At 40.1% G+C, this 22,616-nt stretch overlaps 1 protein-coding gene across 3 annotated transcripts in view; it reads right to left on the reverse strand.

The window, feature by feature from the left end:
• The window catches only part of LOC119793810 (ankyrin repeat and fibronectin type-III domain-containing protein 1), a 233,314-nt gene that overhangs the window by 67,734 nt on the left and 142,964 nt on the right, over positions 1-22,616 (reverse strand). For all 3 annotated transcript variants that reach the window (XM_038301085.1, XM_038301084.1, XM_038301083.1), the window contains one exon: positions 14,114-14,154. In XM_038301085.1, coding sequence (XP_038157013.1) covers positions 14,114-14,154 — 41 coding nt within the window. The remainder of the gene's footprint in view (positions 1-14,113; positions 14,155-22,616) is intronic.

Genomic DNA, 22,616 nt, shown 5'->3' on the forward strand with positions numbered 1-22,616 from the left:
ATTTGAGGGAGTTTTTCAATGTCTGCTGGCTCCCTGCAGTGCTGGGTTTGATACCATTCCCTCCGTGTCCTCTTCGGTGTTTGATGTGTTGCATAAGGTTGACTTAACTCAGCAAGATACACGGATGATTGATCTGCAGTCAAATTAAACTTGAATAGAGTTGGAAGCTTATAGAAGCCTGCAAATTATTAGAGCCTGTTGCTGGAGAACCACACCGCTGAGAGGAGGCACAAAAGCAGAGAGTAACTTTTGGCTAACTTTTGCTTCTCTAAAATGAGCTAATTATAGATGTTGTTTGAAAACAAAACCTAGGCAGACGGCCTGCTACCTTCAGATATGCATAACTCATAGCCACAGTATAAAAGCATAAAAAATAACATCTAAGACTATGGTAACAGAATGAAAATAACATCTGTTTGACTTAGTTTTATAACTTAATCTTAATACAATTTTAAGCAAACATAGAAAAGAAAAACAAGCTGTATTTTGTATACTACTAAGTAACAATAAATTGTCTAAGAAACCATTGCAATAAAAGATAATATGGTTGTTTAGAGATTTATCTTTAACTAATATAATGCTAATGATATAATAACGCACAAACAGACTATCAAACTAATTCTTTTTAAAGAACATTAACACAGTAATTGGAGATAGTTTCAATATACAAAACTATTAAACAAAACATCTGAAAACAATAAGATGAAAGTTCGGTCTCTGTAAATAAAAACTGCACACAAATAAAAAACAAACAACTCCCAAAACAACAAAATTGCTATACACAAGCATAAAAACATCACGACTTAAATGATAAATAAATTGGGTTGTGCGGTCTCTAAACAATTTTGTCTTTAAAACAAAACATTTTCTTCCAGGCTGGGAAAACTGCATCAGATGTTTTAGGTCCAGATGCATGTTTATTGCAATGCCGTGAAGTGAAGAAAACCTGTCATCCTTTCTCTTTAGAGGAAAGAGTGGGACAAAAGAAGCATGGAATACGAACAAGCATGTAAATGGAAACTATCAAGCTAATAAAAATGTATCATGCACTTTCTTTTTATGGGATCAATCGATTTATAGAAATTATAGGGTTTATTTACCTGGATAAATACGTAGAGGAGAGGAGAACCTTGTGGTTACGTGGACTTTCACACTTCAAAATATGAAATATTGCAAAAAAAAAAAAAAAAAGGTGCTTGAATGAAAATCTGTGTAAATCTACATATAGAAATGTTTTTTTATGGTTAAATTCAAATAATCTAGTTTGCAACATTCGGTCCAAATTTGGCACAATTACCGTATGTCATCTTTTACATACAAATAGGGTCATAGTTTCACAGTGCTTATGACTAGAGATCTGGAATTTTACACAGTTGTTGTCCACAACACAAAAAACTAGTGTAGTGAGTGAATGAGGTCAACTATGAATTATACAAAAGATATAACATAACAAAAAAATGCATCTTTTTTATTTAAGAAAAAAAAAGTGTTTTTTGGACATGTTCGAAATCACACAGCTCTGGTTGTGTAAAACCTACATGGTCTGTACACATATATCCATAAATTAGAATCTCTTAGTTTACAAATGAGATACATCACAAGCATGGGGCATTTATAATTTTATTTTACTGGTCAGTGACATTTTGGGTAAGCAATACATTTGTCCAAAAGCTATAAAAAGGTGGGTGTTAAGGGATTAAGATAGGCCTAAATACTACAGAATGATAAAAAAAAATGGCTTCATAGCTGAAATAATAATAATAGTAATGATAATACTGATAATAATATACCTTTTTATACTGTAAAGACGTATCCCCTAAGCTCCTCTATTTAAAATGGAAAAATGTAAATATCAGATAAAGGTCACCTCATTAAACACTAAATAGTTTTCAGATGATGGTTAATAATGCACTACGGTGACTGCGTCACAAAATCTAGTAGAATGGAAATCTAAATTTTTTGCATTTTTTTTCCTACTTGCTTTGATTCAGTTTTATTTTCCTATATTTTAATCACGAAAAGCGCTTTGTATTGTCTTTGTACTGAATTGTGCTATACAAATAAATTTGCCTTGCCTTGCCTTGCCTTACATATGGAAGCAAAATATTTGTAGGAAACATCTATTTATTTGAGACACAGTAAAGAGTATCAATAATATAGATAAAAAGTTAAAGTTATCAATTGTCAGGGTGAAAAAAACTCCAAAAGCAGATAAAGATTTAGACATGGCATGTGAAATTATCAAATTGTATGGGAATAAAGTGTTTATTTATCTATTTGCCAATTTGGTGAGAAGCTTGCACCAAAAGTCAGATTTAATAAAAGGTTAGATATCATTGAAAAGTTAACTCTTTTTCTAACCCTTGTTTTCTGCCCCTTTTATTACCTTCCTATCTCACACACCATGCTCTTTAAGAAAAAAAAACGATGTCTCTGCCTGCTGAGCTCTTTGGCCCTTCAGTCTGTGCCTGGGAACCTTTGAAACAACCCAACATCACTGCGGCCAAACCACATCAAAAATTACAAATGTTCACACACATAGTTAGTTCTTCTGCTGACATAAGTATACCCTCCTTATGTAATGAACCAACAAAGGATAAACAGTAAAGCTCTGGGAAAAGAAAAACTCACCCTTTATTGTTGTAAACACGTTTCCTTGTAACTATAACCTGTAGAAAAAGATCCTGACTGTAAGCCAACAGGATTCTGCTCTATCCTGCTGAGATACCTCCCTGTCCTCCTAGTATTACCACTATTGTAAATTCTCCTCAATACATGTTTACAGTCAGATCGTAAAACCTGGAAAACACGAGATAAAAGGAAACACTTTTGGGAAAAAAGTGTTACTAATCTCACACAGTGGATATTGTAAGAAATCCCGATTATCTCATTTCTAGATTAGCCTCTAAATCAGGGGTGGGCAATTCCAGTTCCTGAGGGCCGGTATCCTGCAACTTTTAGATCTATTCTTGGTCCAACACACCTGAATCAAAGGGCAGACTTGCCTCCTCAGTATGCAGTCAGTTCCTTCAGTCCTCTCAATAATCTAATTACTTGATTCAGGTGTGTTGAACCAGAGTCACATCTAAAAGTTGCAGGATACTGGCCCTCAGGAACTGGAATTGCCCACTGCTGCTCTAAATGCATCTCTGTTTAGGTGTGAAGGCACCTCCATCTTAAATAAATAGCTTCAATTGCTAACAAGTTGTTGAATCAAGTTAATCCCATCTAATTTATTCAGATTATAAAATGCCAAGTCGAATAAATTAAGTTGAGCACATTTAATTAAATTACTTGCAACCATTTGAAACAATTGAAGTTGGAGGTGCGTTCTCTTTTTAGAGTGTGTATCTTTGCACTTTGTCTACTAAGATGCTGAGTCTTTGTTCAGCTTGTTTCTAATTAATGTTGAAAACCTAGAAAAATAATACAAAAGCAAAGCAGTTAAATAAAATCAGCAATTTAGAGCCAAAATATATCATTGCGGTGGACTACAGTCAAATATTGTCTTGGCAATGATCTAAATAAAATAGAAGAAAATCAGTGATGTCGTCAACATTGAAGCATGGATTAATTGTGGGAGGCCTTTTAGTTTGTGTGTCACTAGTAACCACAGCAACAAGTGGCTACTGCTGGGAGGGAAAAATGATTCAGTCATGAAACATGACAGTAATATAAAACTGTTCTGAGTAACAGAGTCTTTACAGAAAGAGAAGTTTAATGGCGAAACTGGGACTTTCACATTAGCTGCAACTACAAAAAGAAAAGCAACATAGTCCGAAAATGTATCTGTTGAAAATAAATGTAGGATGAGCACAAAATGAGTTTTGAGAGATTTACAAACAGCTGTGGTTCTAGTATTTCATTACTTAAATTAATCTGATTCCTTTTTTTCCTGAATTTTAAGTCTAAATTGAATACTTAATCACAGAGATTGTCTGATATTGTTCAAGTTTTTCAAACTCATTGAACTAAAATGTCACTTTGGGATTTTTGTCCAGTTGCAGACACACAATGAGTGAATGAATCTAAGGTGAACGAAATGGATAAAAGTCTCACTTGTAAAGGGTTTAACGCACAAAAACATGGTTTCAAACTTTTTTTTTTTTTTGAGGACATTGTAACTTTTTCTCAATTTAGGTTAAAGATATAGATGTATGGTTGAAAGGAAATTCAAAACAATGACCATTTGTCATTTATTTGGCTTAAACACTGATAGAAATGGGTTTCTGTTGTTGCCAATTATCATTAGTAAAACCTTACAGGATAAAAAATGGAAAGAGCAGTTTCTGATTTATATGATGAACCATTTTCTTCCCAAAGACAGTAGAAAGCCTGTGCTGCCCACTCCACTAGAGGACTGTGATACCCTAAATCAGGGGTCTTCAACATTTTCCAGGCCAAGGACCCCCAAACTGAGGCAAGATGGAGCAGGAACCCCTAATTATATATATTGTATGAAATTGTGTTATATCAAACTGGTCCTATAGTCACTCTATTACATATGGAGTCATGTAACGAAAGTCATTTCTCTCTGGGATTATTAAAGTTTTTCTGATTTTAATTCCTCGTTGATGGGACAGGTGTTGTGAATAAAACGGTGCCCAGCCTGAAAGAGCTCCTGTGTGTCGCTGAATTTGTGCAGCAGTGGTGTGAAAAGTACACACTGTTGGGAGCTGGAGAAATCCCATCTTTCTCCAGCAGAGTCCGCCGTGGATCCTCTGAGGGAGCCTCCTGCACAGCTGCAGCTCGTCAAGATCATCAGAGGATCCACTACATAAGCTGTCTTCAGACCTTGCCTCAATGCCGCAGTGTTGTTCCAGTTGGTCAGCGCTAAAGCCTAGATCTTTGAGTATCTCCATGACTTTGAATCCAGGTTGGATTCTAACCACTATCTCTGTGTTTCCAGGAAACCCGTGTCTCCTCCGTGAAAGCTCAGGAAGAGCTAACCTGCCGAGCCGACCCTCTGAGCCAAACCCTGAAGATTCTCTGAGAACCTCCAAGCAGCTCTGGACCAGAGCTGGGAAACCAAAGCTAAGGTCTGTTCAAGCTAGACGTGAGACGCTGAAGCAGCAAATGGACTCTGCTGATAAACACCTCTCCAGAACCAACAGTGACTCTCCCCAAAGAGAACCTCAAGAACCCTCAAGGTACAATCAGAGCTCATTTGGAAATCAAATCCAGTCAGCAGTCCTTAACCGCTCTGTCTCTCACGCAGACTCCGGTGAAACCAGAACCCAGGCCCGAACCTGTCTTCAGTACATTCTGTGTGTTGTGCATAATAAACGTGTTAAACTTTCATCCTTGTGTCCGTCAAGTGGTGTTCTGCATAATTGGGTCTCCATTTGAGAACCCATCATGACAGAACACTGCGGCCAAACTCAAGGCCCAGCAGTTCACCAACTCCGTCGATTAGAGGAACAGGCTGCCCACATCCATGGACATGGCCTGGCTCTACGTGAGTTAAACACCCACATTGAAAGACAGAATCAAGCAATCCAAGGTTTTGTAAATTACTTCAACAGCGCTAATGCTGCGTCTGTTCAGCAACCATTTCCGGGTCCAGTCCCTCCCCCGAGGTCACAACCTGTGACGTCATCAGAGTTCCGTCCTAGTCTTCCTGAGAAATTCTCCGGTAACATGAAAGATTGCAAAGGATTTTTATTCCAGTGTCGGTTGATATTTCAGAACTCTCCTGGTAGCTTTTCCACAGATCACAAGAAGATAACGTTCATTCTTTCTCAGTTAACAGGAAGAGCCTTGGAATGGGCTCAGGCAAGATTTGCCACGGACGACGGACGGACGTTTAAATTGCCGTTTTTCTGACTTCATTGCTGAATTTACCCAGGTTTTCAACCAGGAAACTGACCAAACTATTGATTCCAGAGCTCTTTTCAGCCTTAAACAAGGAAATTCATCAGTGGCAGATTTTTCAATAAACTTCCGGGTTAAGGCGGCAGCTTCCGGATGGAACCAAAGCGCCTTGAAGGGAGCCTTCTTTATGGCATTAAACGAACAGATTAAAGATGAACTAGCAACCCTCGACGAACCAGCTTCCCTCGAAGATTTAATTCGCCTTTCCATTAGGCTTGATAATAGGATTCGAGCCAGAAACAGTTCTAAGAAGCTGAGCAATTTCTCTCCTGCCTCTCTTAATGTGACTGTTTGTTCTCCCTCTACAGAGCAGATGCCCACTCAGAGGTCTAAGTCCCAATCTCTACCATTGCCCGTTCAAGCCTCTCATTCGGGGGAAAGGGATTTTGAACCTATGCAGGTGGGACACACTAGGCTCACTCCAGAGGAGAGACAGAGGCGTTTCCTAAGTAAGCTATGTATCTACTGTGGCGAGAGTGGACACTTCATCGCCTCCTGTCCGGCAAAATCAAAAGCCGGGGCCCGCCAGAGGATCTGAGGAGTCTGGCGGGCCAAATTAATACAATAAAATCTCCTCGTTTGTTGCTGCCTGCCACGCTCTTCTGTGATAACCAAAGTCTCTCTTTCTCCGCTTTCATCGACTCAGGCTGTGAGCGTAACCTAATCGTCTCTAACCTCGTCCAGCAACTCCAGATTAAAACCGTTCCTCTCTCTCAGCCTCTCAGTGTGTCCGCCATAGACGGAAAAAGACTCCACCGTGTTACCCACCAAACCCAGCCCCTCGAGCTACTTCTGTCAGGTAACCACCGAGAGACAATAACTTTCTTTGTTTTTCCCTCTGCATGTTCCCCGCTGGTCCTCGGGTTCGAGTGGTTGGAGAAGCATAACCCTCACATTAATTGGACTAAACGTCTTCTGGAATCATGGTCCACTACGTGCCACGAAACCTGCCTTCGTTCTGCTGCCCCTATGGTGGGGCCTCCTAGTGGTGGGGGGGAGATGGACTCTCCTGACCTTTCTTCAGTTCCCTCTGAGTACCATTACTTAGCCCCTGTCTTCAGTAAGGTCAGTGCGACGTCCCTACCTCCACACAGACCATACGATTGCGCCATTGAACTTTTACCTGGTGCACCTCTTCCTAGCAGCAGATTGTATAACATTTCCAAACCCGAAAGAGAAACAATGGAAAAATACATCAACGAATCATTAGCTGCTGGAATAATTCGCCCTTCTTCTTCTCCATTGGGCGCCGGTTTCTTCTTCGTGGGCAAGAAGGATGGTTCCCTGAGACCCTGTATTGATTATCGAGGTTTGAATCAGATCACAATTAAAAATAAATACCCACTGCCTCTTCTCGCCTCTGCTTTTGAACCTGTACAGGGTGCTACAGTGTTTTCCAAACTGGACTTAAGAAACGCCTATCATCTCCTTAGGATACGAGAGGGCGATGAATGGAAAACTGCCTTTAAGACACCCTTGGGTCAATTCGAATACCTGGTGATGCCCTTCGGTTTAACAAACGCTCCTGCCTGCTTTCAGGCTTTGGTTAATGATGTTCTCAGAGATTTCCTCAACGTGTTTGTTTTTGTGTACATTGATGACATTCTCATCTATTCCAAGGACCTCCAGGAACACAAGAGACATGTCCGTCTTGTCTTACAGAGACTACTGGAAAATAAACTGTTCGTGAAAGCCGAGAAGTGCGAATTCCATCAACCTTCAGTCACCTTTTTGGGGTTTGTGCTCGAGGGCGGCCAGGTAAAACCTTCAGAAGACAAGATCAAAGCAGTTTTAGACTGGCCAGTTCCTGAAAACCGAAAACAGCTACAGAGGTTTTTAGGGTTCGCTAACTTCTATCATCGATTCATCAGAAACTACAGTCAAACCGCCCTTCCATTAACCTCTCTGACTTCCATTAAACTAACTTTTCAGTGGACTCCCGAGGCTCAAGCCGCCTTTGAGAAACTCAAATCCTTGTTTTCTAGAGCTCCCGTTCTGATACAACCTGACCCAACAAAACAGTTCATCCTAGAGGTGGATGCTTCTGATTCTGGGGTTGGAGCGGTTCTCTCCCAGAGGCTCGACTCTGATCAGAAGATACACCCATGTGCCTTCTTTTCTCGAAGACTCTCTTCCGCAGAACAGAACTATGACGTGGGTGACCGAGAGCTCCTGGCTATTAAGTTGGCGTTGGAAGAATGGAGACATTGGCTGGAGGGAGCTGAGCATCCGGTTCTTGTATGGACAGACCACAAGAACCTGGCTTACATCCAGTCAACCAAGCAGGCAAATCCTCGCCAATCCAGGTGGTCAATCTTCTTCTCACGTTTCAACCTTATCATTTCCTACAGACCCGGATCCAAGAACGTGAAGCCCGATTCTCTCTCTCGTCTCTACTCCGTCGATCACCCAGAGACACCTGAACCTGTCCTTCCAGCTTCATGTACCATTGGAGTGGTCAATTGGGAGATAACGGATCTTATCAACTCTGCCCTAGCCACAGAACCAGATCCAGGTACCGGTCCGCCTAATCGTTCTTATGTCCCATCTTCTGTCAGGTCCCGTCTGATCCAGTGGATGCATGCCGCCAAATTCACCGCTCATCCAGGAGTGAGTAGAACAGTTGCTCTCATCTCCAGGCGCTTCTGGTGGCCCACACTCCACAAAGACGTAAAGGAGTATGTGTTGGCTTGCCCCACATGTGCCCGCAACAAAGCCTCACACCAACCTCCTTCAGGCCTGCTTCAACCACTACCTGTTCCCTCGCGTCCTTGGTCCCACATTGCCATTGATTTTGTCACCGGTCTCCCTGTCTCCCGAGGTATGTCCACCATTCTAACCATTGTTGATCGTTTCTCGAAGTCCTGCCATCTAGTACCCCTCAGGAAACTTCCCACGGCCTTCCAGACAGCCCAGCTACTTATTAAACATGTTTTCCGACTTCATGGCATTCCCCAGGAAATCCTCTCGGACAGAGGTCCACAATTCATCTCACAGGTATGGAAGGCTTTCTGTTCTGCTCTCGGTTGCAAACCATCCCTCACTTCAGGTTACCACCCTCAATCCAACGGCCAGACAGAACGTATGAACCAGCAGCTGGAATCCACCCTCCGCTGTCTCACCTCCAATAACCCCGTGGATTGGAGTCAATACCTCCTGTGGATAGAATACGCCCACAACTCTCTCCGTTCTGCATCCACTGGACAGTCCCCATTTCAGGTCAGTCTCGGATATCAACCACCTCTTTTACACGCAGATGAGAGAGAGATATCGGTGCTGTCCGTCAATCATCACATTCGCCGTTGCCAGAGGATTTGGAGGGAAACCATCGCCACACTCAATCAGTCATCAGCATCTGCAAAACGTTTCGCCGACGCCAAGAGACGTCCCGCCCCCGAGTACTCAGAGGGCCAGGAGGTTTGGCTCTCCACTCGAGACATCCCCCTCAAGGGGATGTCTCGAAAACTCTCCCCGAGATTCATCGGACCCTTTAGGATTTCTCAAGTCATCAACCCCTCAGCTGTTCGTCTCCAGTTACCTCAGTCCCTCCGGATCCACCCCACTTTCCACGTGTCCCAGATCAAGCCTGTCTCTTCGAGCCCTCTGTGCCCTCCGTCCGACTCCCCACCACCCGCCCTGGAGGTCGATGGCCATCCGGCCTTCACAGTGCGCCGCATCGTGGACTCCCGTCGACGAGGTCGCGGATGGCAGTACCTCGTCGACTGGGAGGGCTACGGACCGGAGGATCGCCAGTGGGTCCCAGGCTCGTACATCCTCGATCCGGCACTCATCGAGGAGTACCAGCGTTCCTGCCCATCAACCTCTTCCGGACCGCCAAGGGGCGGTCGTTGAGGGGGGGGTACTGTTGGGAGCTGGAGAAATCCCATCTTTCTCCAGCAGAGTCCGCCGTGGATCCTCTGAGGGAGCCTCCTGCACAGCTGCAGCTCGTCAAGATCATCAGAGGATCCACTACATAAGCTGTCTTCAGACCTTGCCTCAATGCCGCAGTGTTGTTCCAGTTGGTCAGCGCTAAAGCCTAGATCTTTGAGTATCTCCATGACTTTGAATCCAGGTTGGATTCTAACCACTATCTCTGTGTTTCCAGGAAACCCGTGTCTCCTCCGTGAAAGCTCAGGAAGAGCTAACCTGCCGAGCCGACCCTCTGAGCCAAACCCTGAAGATTCTCTGAGAACCTCCAAGCAGCTCTGGACCAGAGCTGGGAAACCAAAGCTAAGGTCTGTTCAAGCTAGACGTGAGACGCTGAAGCAGCAAACGGACTCTGCTGATAAACACCTCTCCAGAACCAACAGTGACTCTCCCCAAAGAGAACCTCAAGAACCCTCAAGGTACAATCAGAGCTCATTTGGAAATCAAATCCAGTCAGCAGTCCTTAACCGCTCTGTCTCTCACGCAGACTCCGGTGAAACCAGAACCCAGGCCCGAACCTGTCTTCAGTACATTCTGTGTGTTGTGCATAATAAACGTGTTAAACTTTCATCCTTGTGTCCGTCAAGTGGTGTTCTGCATAATTGGGTCTCCATTTGAGAACCCATCATGACACACACATTTGTTACTTAAGTAGAAGTATAGATACTGCAGTTTAAAAACATTCTGGTAAAAGTATCAACTTGACCTCTTTACTCAAGTAAAAGTGAAAAAGTATGTGCTCCAAAAACTACTTAAAGTATAAAAGTATAAAGTAACCTTTCAAAAAAACAGCCAGATACCACTATATTACTATTTCGAAAAGTTCTTTGAGATAGGGCCATGGATGAGAGAGGTCTTATTGGTCTCCATCTCCCAATACGCTCTTGCCCGTGCCCGACCTTTCAGACATTTCGACATCTTTTTCTGAATCTAACATTGTAGCATGGCATAGACCAGCGGTCACCAACCTTTTTACAGCTGAGGGCTAATTCAGGGGCACTGAGTTACAGGAAGGGCTACCAATACTGACCTATGAATGGCAAGGGTCAATGTTCACCTAAACTTCATATATTATATACATATCATTATCGTTTCTTTAAATTTATAATTTTCTTTTAGACATTTTCATTTTTGAAATCTCTATAAATGCTTAAATGCCATATATGATTAAATGATGAAATGTTCTATAACCCAATTAAAAAAAGAAGAGCAACATACTGTAATACAGTGAAATTTCAAACGTTTCTCACTGTTGAGTTGTTCTATTTTCAGAAGACTCTAAGGGCACCCCTTGTGGTCCTTGAGGGCCCCTTGGTGCCCGCGGGCACCATGTTGGTGATCCCTGGCATAGACAATTCATGTGTGCAAAATTGAAGAACACCTGCTTGCTTCTGATGATTTCTTTTGGCGTCAGCACAAGTTTGACGAATAGCTAACCAATGCGTGCTCATGACTCATCCAATTACACTAGTTTTCACTAGATGTGGATGGAGCCAATGATCTGCATTGGATGGTGCACATGACGTGAAATAAATATTTATAAACATAAAACCAAAGCCAAGTTTAGCAAGTAACATTTGTTTTAAAAATGTAAGGAATAGAAAGTACAGATACTTGTGTGAAAATGTAATGAGTAGAAGTCAGAAATAGGAGGAGAAATAAGTAATGGAGTAAAGTATAGATATCTAAAGTGTAGTTAAGTACAGTAACGAAGTATTTGTACTTCGTTACTTGACAACTCTGGTGTGCATTGATGACTGAAAGACATCTCTGCCTCCATTTATCTGTTTACTACAGTGTGTTGAGTTCATGCGTATCTAAAGACATTTCAATTAGTGGAAAAAAATTGCAGGGGGGGAATATAAAAAATGTCTAATCTACAAAACTTTTGTGACCCCCATGCAGTACCACTGTGGACCCCCTAGGGGTTGAGGACCCCCTGTTGAAGACCTCTGACCTAAACTGTTTTGTATCCATATCTCTAAGCTTTATGAAACTCCATCAGCCAAATGCATGGTTCCAAAGACTCTATTTATGTTTTAAAAGTGTTTTAAGATTTCTAATCAGCTGTCATAGACAATAGAAAGCAGATTATGCTCTATTTATATTTCACATTTTGAGCAAATACGTAATTCTCTGTCAGACCGTTGCCATGACCATATCTGCCCTCCGTATTGATGTCATACGAAGAAGTAAATAATGTGCCAGCATTGCTGTTCTGCACATCTGATGCTTTGACATATATAACAGGATTTCCAGCCAAGCCACAGATTTGTTTTGACATGTTGAAAAATCCCATGCCATAATTGTGAGTTATCCCTTCTGCCAATGCTTAACAGTAACAGTAAGTAAACACATGTGAATATGTGCCCACATATTACTTACTATATTTACTGCCGTGTTTATGTCCACTCACTCACATGATTGTGGCGTTTTAAATCAGTATGTAGTAGAGTGTCATTTATTCCCAGGCACAGTCCTGTTACTTGTCATACTCCTTAACATAGATGCTTGTCTCCTGGCAACAGATGACTCTGACTCCGGCACACTTAGCGCCGAATGTGCCAGCGGATGATGCCCACATGACAAAAAACATATTTAAAAGAAAACGAATGAACGTCTATGTTGCTTCGTCATACTGAACAACATATTAACAAACCATGCACACTGGACATACACCAAAACCCAGATATATCAGCTGGGACTTTCTGTTTGAGAACATTTTTTTTACTCAATACATCAACTCTGTACATAGATTGAGTTTGATGGCAACCAGCCTTTTATGTGAGCTCTAAATTAAATATAACAAACACAGAAACCGAAACATGCATTACCTATGTGCCCTTAAAAGGCTTAAACTTTTTCACCTATAGCTTTTCTGGCTACATTTTACAAAAGAAGAAAATCCAAATAAAGGCTGAATTAGGCATTTTATGAAAGTAGACTGTGACTCAAAAACTATTTATTTCAATATTTATAAAAAATCAATGTGTACATTAAAAAAGAATTATGAAAAACTGAGTGTAACATTTAACTTGAATATTTTAATTTTGCAGCAATAAAAATCTGAATTCGAGTTTCTGAGAACCTATTAATAACTCAACAACAAAAAGGGATTATTTTAAAAACTGAAATGTTCCAGATTGACCTAGATTGAGGGTTCTATGAGAGCTCTCTATTCAAACACATTGATGGAGAGTTGATTAGACAGAAAAAGTGTGACAGACAAGGGGTCACAGGCAGCCTAGTTAGACTGGTGAAGCAATGTCATTTAAAGAATTTTGTGGAGATTCAGAAGATGTAGACTGGCGCTGAAGTTAGAGCTTTCTACCACATAGACATAACAGGACATGGGCTACAAATGTTGCATTGGTTTTGTGTTAGGTCAATCCTGAACCATGCACAAAATCTGAAGCGTCGCTGTGACCTCTTTTAGGAAATAATCATGCTTTTTAACAGGTCATAATTTCAGGAATCATTTTTAATCTCTTAAAATAAACATACTTTTCAGGAAAAAATGAACATATTATACTAGATTCTTAAAATTACACTGAAGTAAAATATTTTTTGAGGAAATTTAGTTCATTCGCTCAATTCATTTTACATTGAAAATATATGTAAAGGTTCATTTTTGATAAATTATTACCTTTTATCAAGTTTTATTACCAGTTCTGACATTTCTTTATTTTTTTTATACGGTTCGTATAGTTATAGTTCACACTCTAAAGAGAAGAACATTGTTACACTAGAACACCTGAGAGGTATTATTGTTGTAGAGTGGATTATGCTACAGCCTTATAATCCCAGTTTGTGTTTCAAACAAACAAACACAGAAATCTGACAAGAGTTGTGCACAAAGGAATAAGGTCAAAGTTTTAAAAGAGGAGCTTAAAGGCACAGTGCAGAATGAAAGAACTGAGCTCAATACCTACACTGATTTTTAACAGTGCAATGCAGTCTTTATCAAATGGAAACATCTGCTTTAAATAAGAGCATACATATCACAGATTACATTTATAAATTTGTAAATGTAGTAAACCAGCAAGTGTAAAATGCTTGTTAATACAGAGCATGTCATTTGATCTCCCTATATGAAGACACAACTTATTAACCGTAGAATTGTTGCCAAGTAGGATGTAAGTATGTGTTGCAGAAAATAATATTATTTGATTGCTAGATAAAGTTGCCTACTAACTCAAGAACAGTTAGTACCTCTGTGAAACAAAACTCTGAAAGATAAATGCAAATTCATTTATAATGGATTTCTGCATCAGTGGAATGATGGACAGGAAGGTTAACATAGGAGACTTACTTTTTCTGCTGGTTCTCCTTTCGGTCTGCAGAGCCCAGACTCTGGAAAGAAAGTGAAGAAGAGCACTCATTAAAATCAGCATTTAATGCATTCCGGTTTCCATAATTTGGAACTTACAGAAAACTCTAAAAAAACATAACAAAAAAACATCAGATTATTTTAGAGGTTTTAAGCTTTCCCAGTTGAGGGGGTCAACATGACTACATGATTGCTAGCTGATGGAAAAATGACAACAGTCAGGTTGTAAACTGAAGTTTTAAAAGGGTGTCTTAAGAGAGAGAGAGGAAACGTGAGTGAGGGATATTTTTAAAATTAATTTCCCTGATGGTAAAGTCCTCTGATATCAGAAAGTATCAGTATAGATCTTATTGTTCCTGCAGGCACTTCTCAACAGGGGATATTCAAATACCTCCCACCAAAGGAGCCAACCTTTGAGCACCAACCAAAAATATAACCATACACAAAAGTGCAAGTACACAAATAGAAATGCTCCTGCTGTCCAGGTCTTCTTGAGAGGCTCAGCTTTGAATTATGCAGAAATAACCTCAACTCTGCTAACATAACCTAAAAAACATATGCAAGCGTTACTGAGAAATTACCTTAGAGTGGAGACAATTTGGAGAAAAACTATGTTGCTTTGCATTCTTTTTATTTGTAATAAACATGTATCTATGCTGCCCCTTAATATGGTGCATCAATAACTGCATCTTGGGACTCAGCATGAAAACTGAAGCCTGCAGTGAGAAGAAAAAACTATTCTGTCAATCATTTGCAACATAATAGACCAATTCTACCAGTAAGACTGAGTGCTTCTGAAATGACTCTTGAGCTGGCACATTTCTCAATTCAAGTAAAACATCTTATTATCTAAAGATCACAACACTTAAGTACCTGGCAAAGGCATTCATAACCCTAATGTTTTTATTCTATTTTTTATTTTTTTAGCTTTCATGGGATAGATAACCATAATGCGAAATATGTGGTATACTCAGTCTCTGCTATTCTAATGCCGCCAAAAATTAAATGTGATGTAGTGCTTCTAAAATGAAAAAATCTTTTAAGACACACTTTTAGGACCCCCTGCTGAGGTGGAAGTATCTGTTGACAGGACAACCACCTCTCATGCACCCCTACAGATTTGCCACTGTTAAAAGAAATGGGAAGTCAGAAGTCCCATTTGTCGTTTTGTACAAACCATCTGGGAGACACATATAGATGATAATTGCATCAAATCAGACCAAAAATACAATTTTTTTGGTACATGCAATATGCTTAGTGTTGAGGAACACTAGGGAAAAAAAGCTGGTCTGAATTTGAAATGCACAATTCCCAGTATAAAACACATTGGTGGCAGGATTTCTAAAAAGAGATGGAGCTAAATGCAGAGAAGCTATGGAAGAAAATCCACTCAGAAGTTGCAAAAGTTGATAAAGACATTATCCTAAAAGTTTTGCAGGTACAAAACAGTCCAATAAATAATCTAGTTTTAGTAGGTAAAATGTATTTAAAGGCTACAGCGTTAAAACCTTGATTGGTAAAAACTTCAAAAATTCAAAGGGAAAGAATAATTTTCCAAAGAAATATTTTGAAAACCTTGCTGATCTAATCTGACCTTATCTAATCAAATCTATTCTAATATAGTACAATATAATATAATGTTCTTATCATATAATATATTATAATTGTATTATTTGGTAAAAACTTTGAGGACCTCTCAAATAGCCAAGTTGCTTTTTTCCAACTCTTTCTTTAGCGCCTTAAACTAGACATTAGAGGTAACTGGTAGCACTTCTATATGAGTCATATGCTGGCATTTTGAACAGAAAGATGCTTCTCTGACGTTTTAGGCGTACCTTTTATGCAAGCATGGAGTTGACATTTTAACAGCACCTGACTTCTAAGCACCTATACAGCCCCTTCATATGGTTTCAGGCTCCCGGTGGGGGAGGATATGGTAACCTTTTACCCCACCAGGTCTGTCCCCCCAGGTATTACCACTCTCCCTCAGAGGGAGGATGGCAGGTGGGTCGGCTTTATTTGACAGATAGGTCTGCAGGAGATGAAGGAGTACCATTTTAGGATTTTCTATTAGACTAAACGAATTAGTAGGATTCAAATATTGAGAATCATTTAGGGGTTATACTCTTGACAATATTAGAACTTAGAACAATTTTTAATGCTTCCTGAAAGAGTGCTGTAAACAAAATTCCTTTTATGTTTTTTGTTCTTTTTGTGGAATGGTGGATTTATGTGCATGATGACCTCTTGAGTATAATATGAAGCACCTTTATATTGTTTGTTTGGGTATTAAATCATTTCTGAGGATAAAGTTCTAAGTACTTAATATGGACTTAAACATAGATTGTTCTTTTTAAACTTGGAACATTGGCAAAACTAAAGCACCTAATGCTCTGTAAGGAGATAAATAAATGGAGATATACATTAAAAGATTCAGTTTTAAATTATTTGGCTGTCATTTGACATCTTTTCAGAGAGTGAATTACTAGAAGTCTGGAAATCTTTGAAATCATACAGGTTACTAAATCAGGTAGCCCTGTCTGTAGCATTCGATAACAAGGATGGTTTTGACTCTCAAAACCTGTGTAGCATTTGTAAAAAAAAAAGTTTTATTTTCATGGGAAGAAATGCTTTCCTTGCCCAATTTGGGCCACTTCATGCTTTCCAGCTGCCTTTGTGATCTTAAACATCATCAGTAACCATAGTGATTCAAGAATTATGTAAGTTATAGTGTACTTGTCTGCAATATCACACTGCCTAAGTGTGCTGTAAAGATAATAGGTCTGATCATCAAAAAAAAAAAAAACATACATTTTGCATGCATGCAAGTTGGAGTCTGTTCATTTCAAAGGCTAACTGCACCTTGAGGACAGTTATTTTTTCCGTCCTACTGTTCCAATCCCAAATGAGATAAATAAATAAAATAATGAAGAAAAAGAACTTGGAAACGAGCGTCTGCAAAAAGCTTCCTACATGAGGTGGCTGGGCTATAGCTTGAAGCATTTCGCTGAAGTATTTCAGCATCAAAAAGGGTCTGCTGAAGTGCTTTAGGAATTTCATCAGTTTGAATAATGGGTGCTGTCCTTGTGATGTTTCTGGAAATATCTTACTGAGAGGTGAACCAAGGGCAAACCGAAAACTTGCTTTAGGACCAAAACTTGCTTTAGAATCCAAAAAGCTAGCAAAGAACTCAATGACTATAAACTATCCTTTTTCACCCTTAAATAAATTCTACCTGCAGAGGACCAAGGTGTGTCTGCAGAAGGCAAAAGTTTCTGAACACAACATCTTAATGTTTCTACCTATAAATATGCTAGCCGGCTTGTTAAGAATACACATCTGTCACTCATTTAGTCATTTAGAGCCATTCAGTGACTGAAAACTGGAAGTTTTGCCGTAAATGTAACTTCATATTCAACCACATTAGGGGGAAATTCAAAATTCAGGCGGAATTAATCTTTTAGGCTGGCCCCCAGTAAAGACATTAGATTACAGTTTTATCCTCTCCATCATGCCGTCGCGCTTCTTAGTCAGTGTGTCTATGGAGGCAGGTGTTTGAGCAAATGCCTTCACAGTATGCTCTAATGGGAACTTGGCACTCCTTTACTGCTATGAAATCACACTGATTGGTAATCTATAAGCAGTTCTCCTAGCTAATGATTCCAGAAGCATTAGTCCTCCTTAGCATGCAGATCTACAATACAGAACAAACGGAAATGCATACAGTTAACAACGTACAAGACTCCAAGCATAAAAACATACATAAAAACAAGCATACAACAATCATATTTTCCGGAGGCATTCACCTTGGATCCGTTGATTCCAGCAGACATAACTGTCAAATCTAATGCCACTCCACTCTCCCTGCCCTTCTTCCCTAAAGTCCTCAGCGTACCGTTTCAGTCACAACTCTAAACTGCGGCTCACCTGTTCAACTTCAACTATCAAGCTCTGCTTCCCAGCCCTGTTTTTTCTGCTTTCTATCCAAAGCTGCTGGTTATACGAAGGTTTGCGAAAGCTTGCTCCAATGGTGGCTGCAACTACCACTGACTTGTTGTACTTTAATTGTGGTTGCTAGGAGATAAGCTTCTCCAATTCAGCACACAGGGTGGAGGGGAAGAAAGGGGAGCGAAGGTGGGGGGGGAGAAAGCGAGAGAATAGGTGGCGGGGGTGAGGAGGAAATGCTCATTATGGACACAGAAACCAAGAAAGAATGATATGGAAAAGGAAGAAACTGAGCTTCACAGAAGAGAAGAAGCTGTGCAAATGATAGAAAAGGAGGGAAAATGGAGAATAAACCTCAATTAGAAGTTACTATTGCTTCATTCCTAGTGAAGCCACCATCTACAGCAGCAAAACTCAGCGGGCATTTCTAACAATTCAGACACTGGTTTGAGTTCGCTTCAAAGCAGCTTTTCAATAGTCCTTTGCTTTAAGTCTGTCCCTTGACATTGCTTGTGTTTTTACCTTTAAATAATATTTTGAACTACTTTATTTTTATTTTTTATTTTTTTGTCCAATAAACCTTGTTATAAACCATAAAAAATTCAGGTATAAAAAGCCTCCCAAACTAATAGAATGAAGCACAAAATCTCACACAACAGAGAGACAGTTCAATATTTAATTCCAGTGCACTTTTCACCAGTACCAGGTTAAAAAAATGACACATCTTAATAATTTTTTTATTAAATTGAATACTTTTAAAAAAGTCAAAACACGCAGCTTGTAAGATATTACCTGGCATTCAGTCCAAACAATTTAACACTTAAAAATCAAGCTTGTCCAGAAATTTTTGCTGTTTTCGTTTCTTGAAAATATTACTTTCAGAGAAGCACAAGAAAAAATTGTCAGTAAAAATTTGATTTAACCCAACAATTATTCAACCAGTTGAAAGCTCATAACCTAATCTTTTTGTAATAAGTTAAAGGAGAATTCCGGTTTTTAACACTTTTAGCCCATTTTCTGTAGTGTCCAGGATGAAATCGAATGATCGACACCAAAATTTTGACAATTGCTCCTGTCTCTGCTTTTTGGCTCATGCAGAATCCCCCCCTGGCTGCTTCAGAATGGCTTCCATTGTGCATGTCCGATAATGTCCTTAAAACAACCTTAAACGTCCTTTTTTTAAAATATGCTACTCACCGGGTCGTCAGCGCTGTTCAATGACGTTCCAAAAAAAGTTTCATAAAGAAAAAACGTTCCTGTAGTGTTTTATTTAGCATTTTGTAAATCCCATTGAGTTCTGTTGGAATAGTCAATATCCCTCCGCCACCGGAAACGGAAATGGGGCCTGTTTACACGTAGTTGTAGTCTTTTCGCAAGGCCCAAGTGTTTTTGCTTCACTCTGTGTACTCCGACGTCGAGGTGCTAACATCTCTGTTAAACACTTAAAAAAACTCTGAAAATGGAATACGAAAGGTGGATTCTTGAGGAGGACATATTGGACTTTGAGTTTGACAGTAGAGGATACCGTCGCCAACTAGTGGTCTGGAGTGTGCAACGCTTCAGATTCGAACCGGAAGCGGAAGTTTATAAGCGGTTGTGATGTATCGGAAAAAATAGTTCTGGGATTTACAAAATGCTAAATAAAACAAGACAGGAACGGTTTTTCTTCACGAAACTTCTTTTGTAACGTCATTGAACAGCGCTGACGACCCGGTGAGTAGCATATTTTAAAAAAAGAATGTTTAAGGTTGTTTTAAGGACATTATCGGACATGCACAATGGAAGCCATTCTGAAGCAGCCAGGGGGGGATTCTGCATGAGCCAAAAAGCAGAGACAGGACCAATTGTCAAAATTTTGGTGTCGATCATTCGATTTCATCCTGGACACTACAGAAAATGGGCTAAAAGTGTTAAAAACCGGAATTCTTCTTTAATGTAATAAGTAAAGTTATACTAAACCCTGTCAACAGTATTTTTCTTTGATGAAGATGTTACCAGCAGAAATTTTTTTAGAAAAGTGAAATTTTGAAAATGAAGGCAGAGGAAGTACAGATATATGTATGAAGCCATTTAAACAGAAACTATGGTTCTTTCAGGCTGCTAGGGAACGAGAGAGAGCAAGACTTACAGCAGACACCAGGAAGGCTGATCGGAGTTAATTAGGGCTGCTTTATTTTTCCAGCTGAGCTGGAAACCATGTTATATCAAATGGCGAAGTAGAAAATATTGACTTCCTAGAGAATACACATGAAGACCGCTATTAACTGAAGCCAATGCTAGCCTTAAAAGCTAGCCCTCGAATACTAGCCTTAAAAGTCGCACTATTTACAGTATTTTTAATAGTGCTCTGAAGAAAATTTTCAGCGCTTCAAGATTCACCTCATGTGGCCCTTAAGTTGGTGCCATTTAATTTTATTGAATTTGTGTGTCTACATCAAGTGATTGATTATAAAGATGATGGAATATGACTTAAAGCGCCTGAAGACAAACATTTCTGTAGCAGCGTGAAATAGTCATACAGCCCACGCTGCTCGTTACACCATGAACTGCTTTGCCATAGAAAGTTGACCTTTAACGGGACATTTTGGCCCATAATATCCTGGAGGCAAGCCCTTTTCACAAATGTGAGCATGAGACCCTGTAAGTAACTGCAACCCATAAATGGGCAAATCCCATTCTTACCATGTCACGGCTGTCAAATGTTCATTATTTATTTAGTCTGAATCATGCTTCTTTTTATATAAAGGGGAAAAAAAGAAAGTTATTAAAAAGATATGGAATGTGTTAGGTGAGGTCAACAGTTATGCACTAGTTAAAATGACTATTTCTGCTCTTAGCGGCATATAGCACCCTAAATGATTGTTAGCATGAATGATAACATCTCTGAAAATCCTTAGAAATTTGTTTTTTTCTGACCTGTTTTACTTAGTGATGGATGGATGACCTGTCAAATTTTTCACGTGGTTCCCACTGAATGTTTGCTGGAGATGGGTTTCAACAAACCCTTACAGCCTCTTTAGAGGATACAGATGATGGGGAATTTTCCCATTAACTATAACCATGTCCCAGGTATGTGTGCAGAGTAAAATAACCTCTACAGTTGATGAGTTTACAGTGCATTATTTTTAACTCATATTGTTAACATCTGACCCAAAAAGGCTTGCAAAGAGTTGTCCTGCGCATAGCTTCTCCCAACTAAGCAGTGGCTCATTGATCACAACTGAGATCCTAAGGATTTTCTATGCTCTCTATTCTGTATTAGGTGGATGCACATGTTATTGGGAAGTTTTTCAGTTTTAATCTGTGAGATATTCAAAGAAAGCTATAAAGCCTGCTTTAAATACTCCTCACTGTCTGTTGAGTTCTTTGGTCTTCGTAATTTTATTAGTTCTTCAGCAAAAATCTCAGCTTTTTCACAGAAGATTTTAACCTTTCCAGGGTGCACCCTGCCTTTCGCTTACTGCTGTGGATATGCACCTGCCTCACTGCAACCCTGGTAGATGAAGGGGGAGAACATGGATGGATGGATGGACAGACGTACGTACGTACGGGCGGGTGGCCGCCCAGGAGGATGGATGGATGAAGAGTGGATGGATGAATGGATGGACAGATGGGCCGGCAGGGAGGCGGGTGGATGGGTGGATTGATGGATGGACAGAAAGACAGGTGGGTGGATGGATGGGCGGATGGATGAACTGACAGACGGGTGGGCAGGGAGGCGGACGGATGGAAGGATGGATGGATGGATGGATGTTTTTGTAACATGATAAAATATCATAGAATTAGGGAGGATGAATACTTTTGCAATGTAGTTCCAGTATTCACACAACTGAATAACTCCCACTCTTTTAACACAATAAACATAAAAAGCTAATCACAAGGAATAAAGGGATCAGCCAGCCAGTTCAACAGCAGTATGACTTCATTAACAATAGACCAAATGAAAAGAACAATTATTTCTACAGGAAGCATAATTAGAAAGAAGCTAGTTAGCAGGTACACATGTAGGTAGACGGATATGTTTCTGCAAAGAGAGAAATCTGTGAGGAGACAGACAGAATTTTGTCACATTTTACACACTGAATAATCACCAGCACTGAGTGATAATAGAGTGGCAGGGTTGGTTCTTTCCCCCTCTGCCTCCACGTCTCCAATTTTACAATTTCATTATTTGTATAGGATTCCCCTCCCAAGTCTTGTGGTCGTGGGACCAAAGGGACCCAAACATGGCTCATAAATCAAAATAACAGAGACTCTGGATATTTACCCATAAATCACTGCGTTAGAGCGGAGCCACCTACAATCAGACTAATGGGCCTGGAAGACGTGCTGTCATCTAAGCCATGATGTCACCAGGCCTGAGCCTGTGGGTGTTGATGTTGGTGGTTGGTCTCTGGTTCGGAGTCTGTGAGTGTACATGTACAGGGGTATGGCTGCATATGTGACTGTGGGTCTCTAGCTATGTGCTTGTGTGCAGTTGGGGGGTGGGGTGTCTGGTTATGTGGTGGTAGGTCTACAGTTCTGCTTGTGTAAGTATCTG

Source organism: Cyprinodon tularosa, unplaced genomic scaffold, assembly GCF_016077235.1.
Source record: "Cyprinodon tularosa strain WSP-4 unplaced genomic scaffold, ASM1607723v1 ctg46, whole genome shotgun sequence".
Taxonomy (NCBI): domain Eukaryota; kingdom Metazoa; phylum Chordata; class Actinopteri; order Cyprinodontiformes; family Cyprinodontidae; genus Cyprinodon; species Cyprinodon tularosa.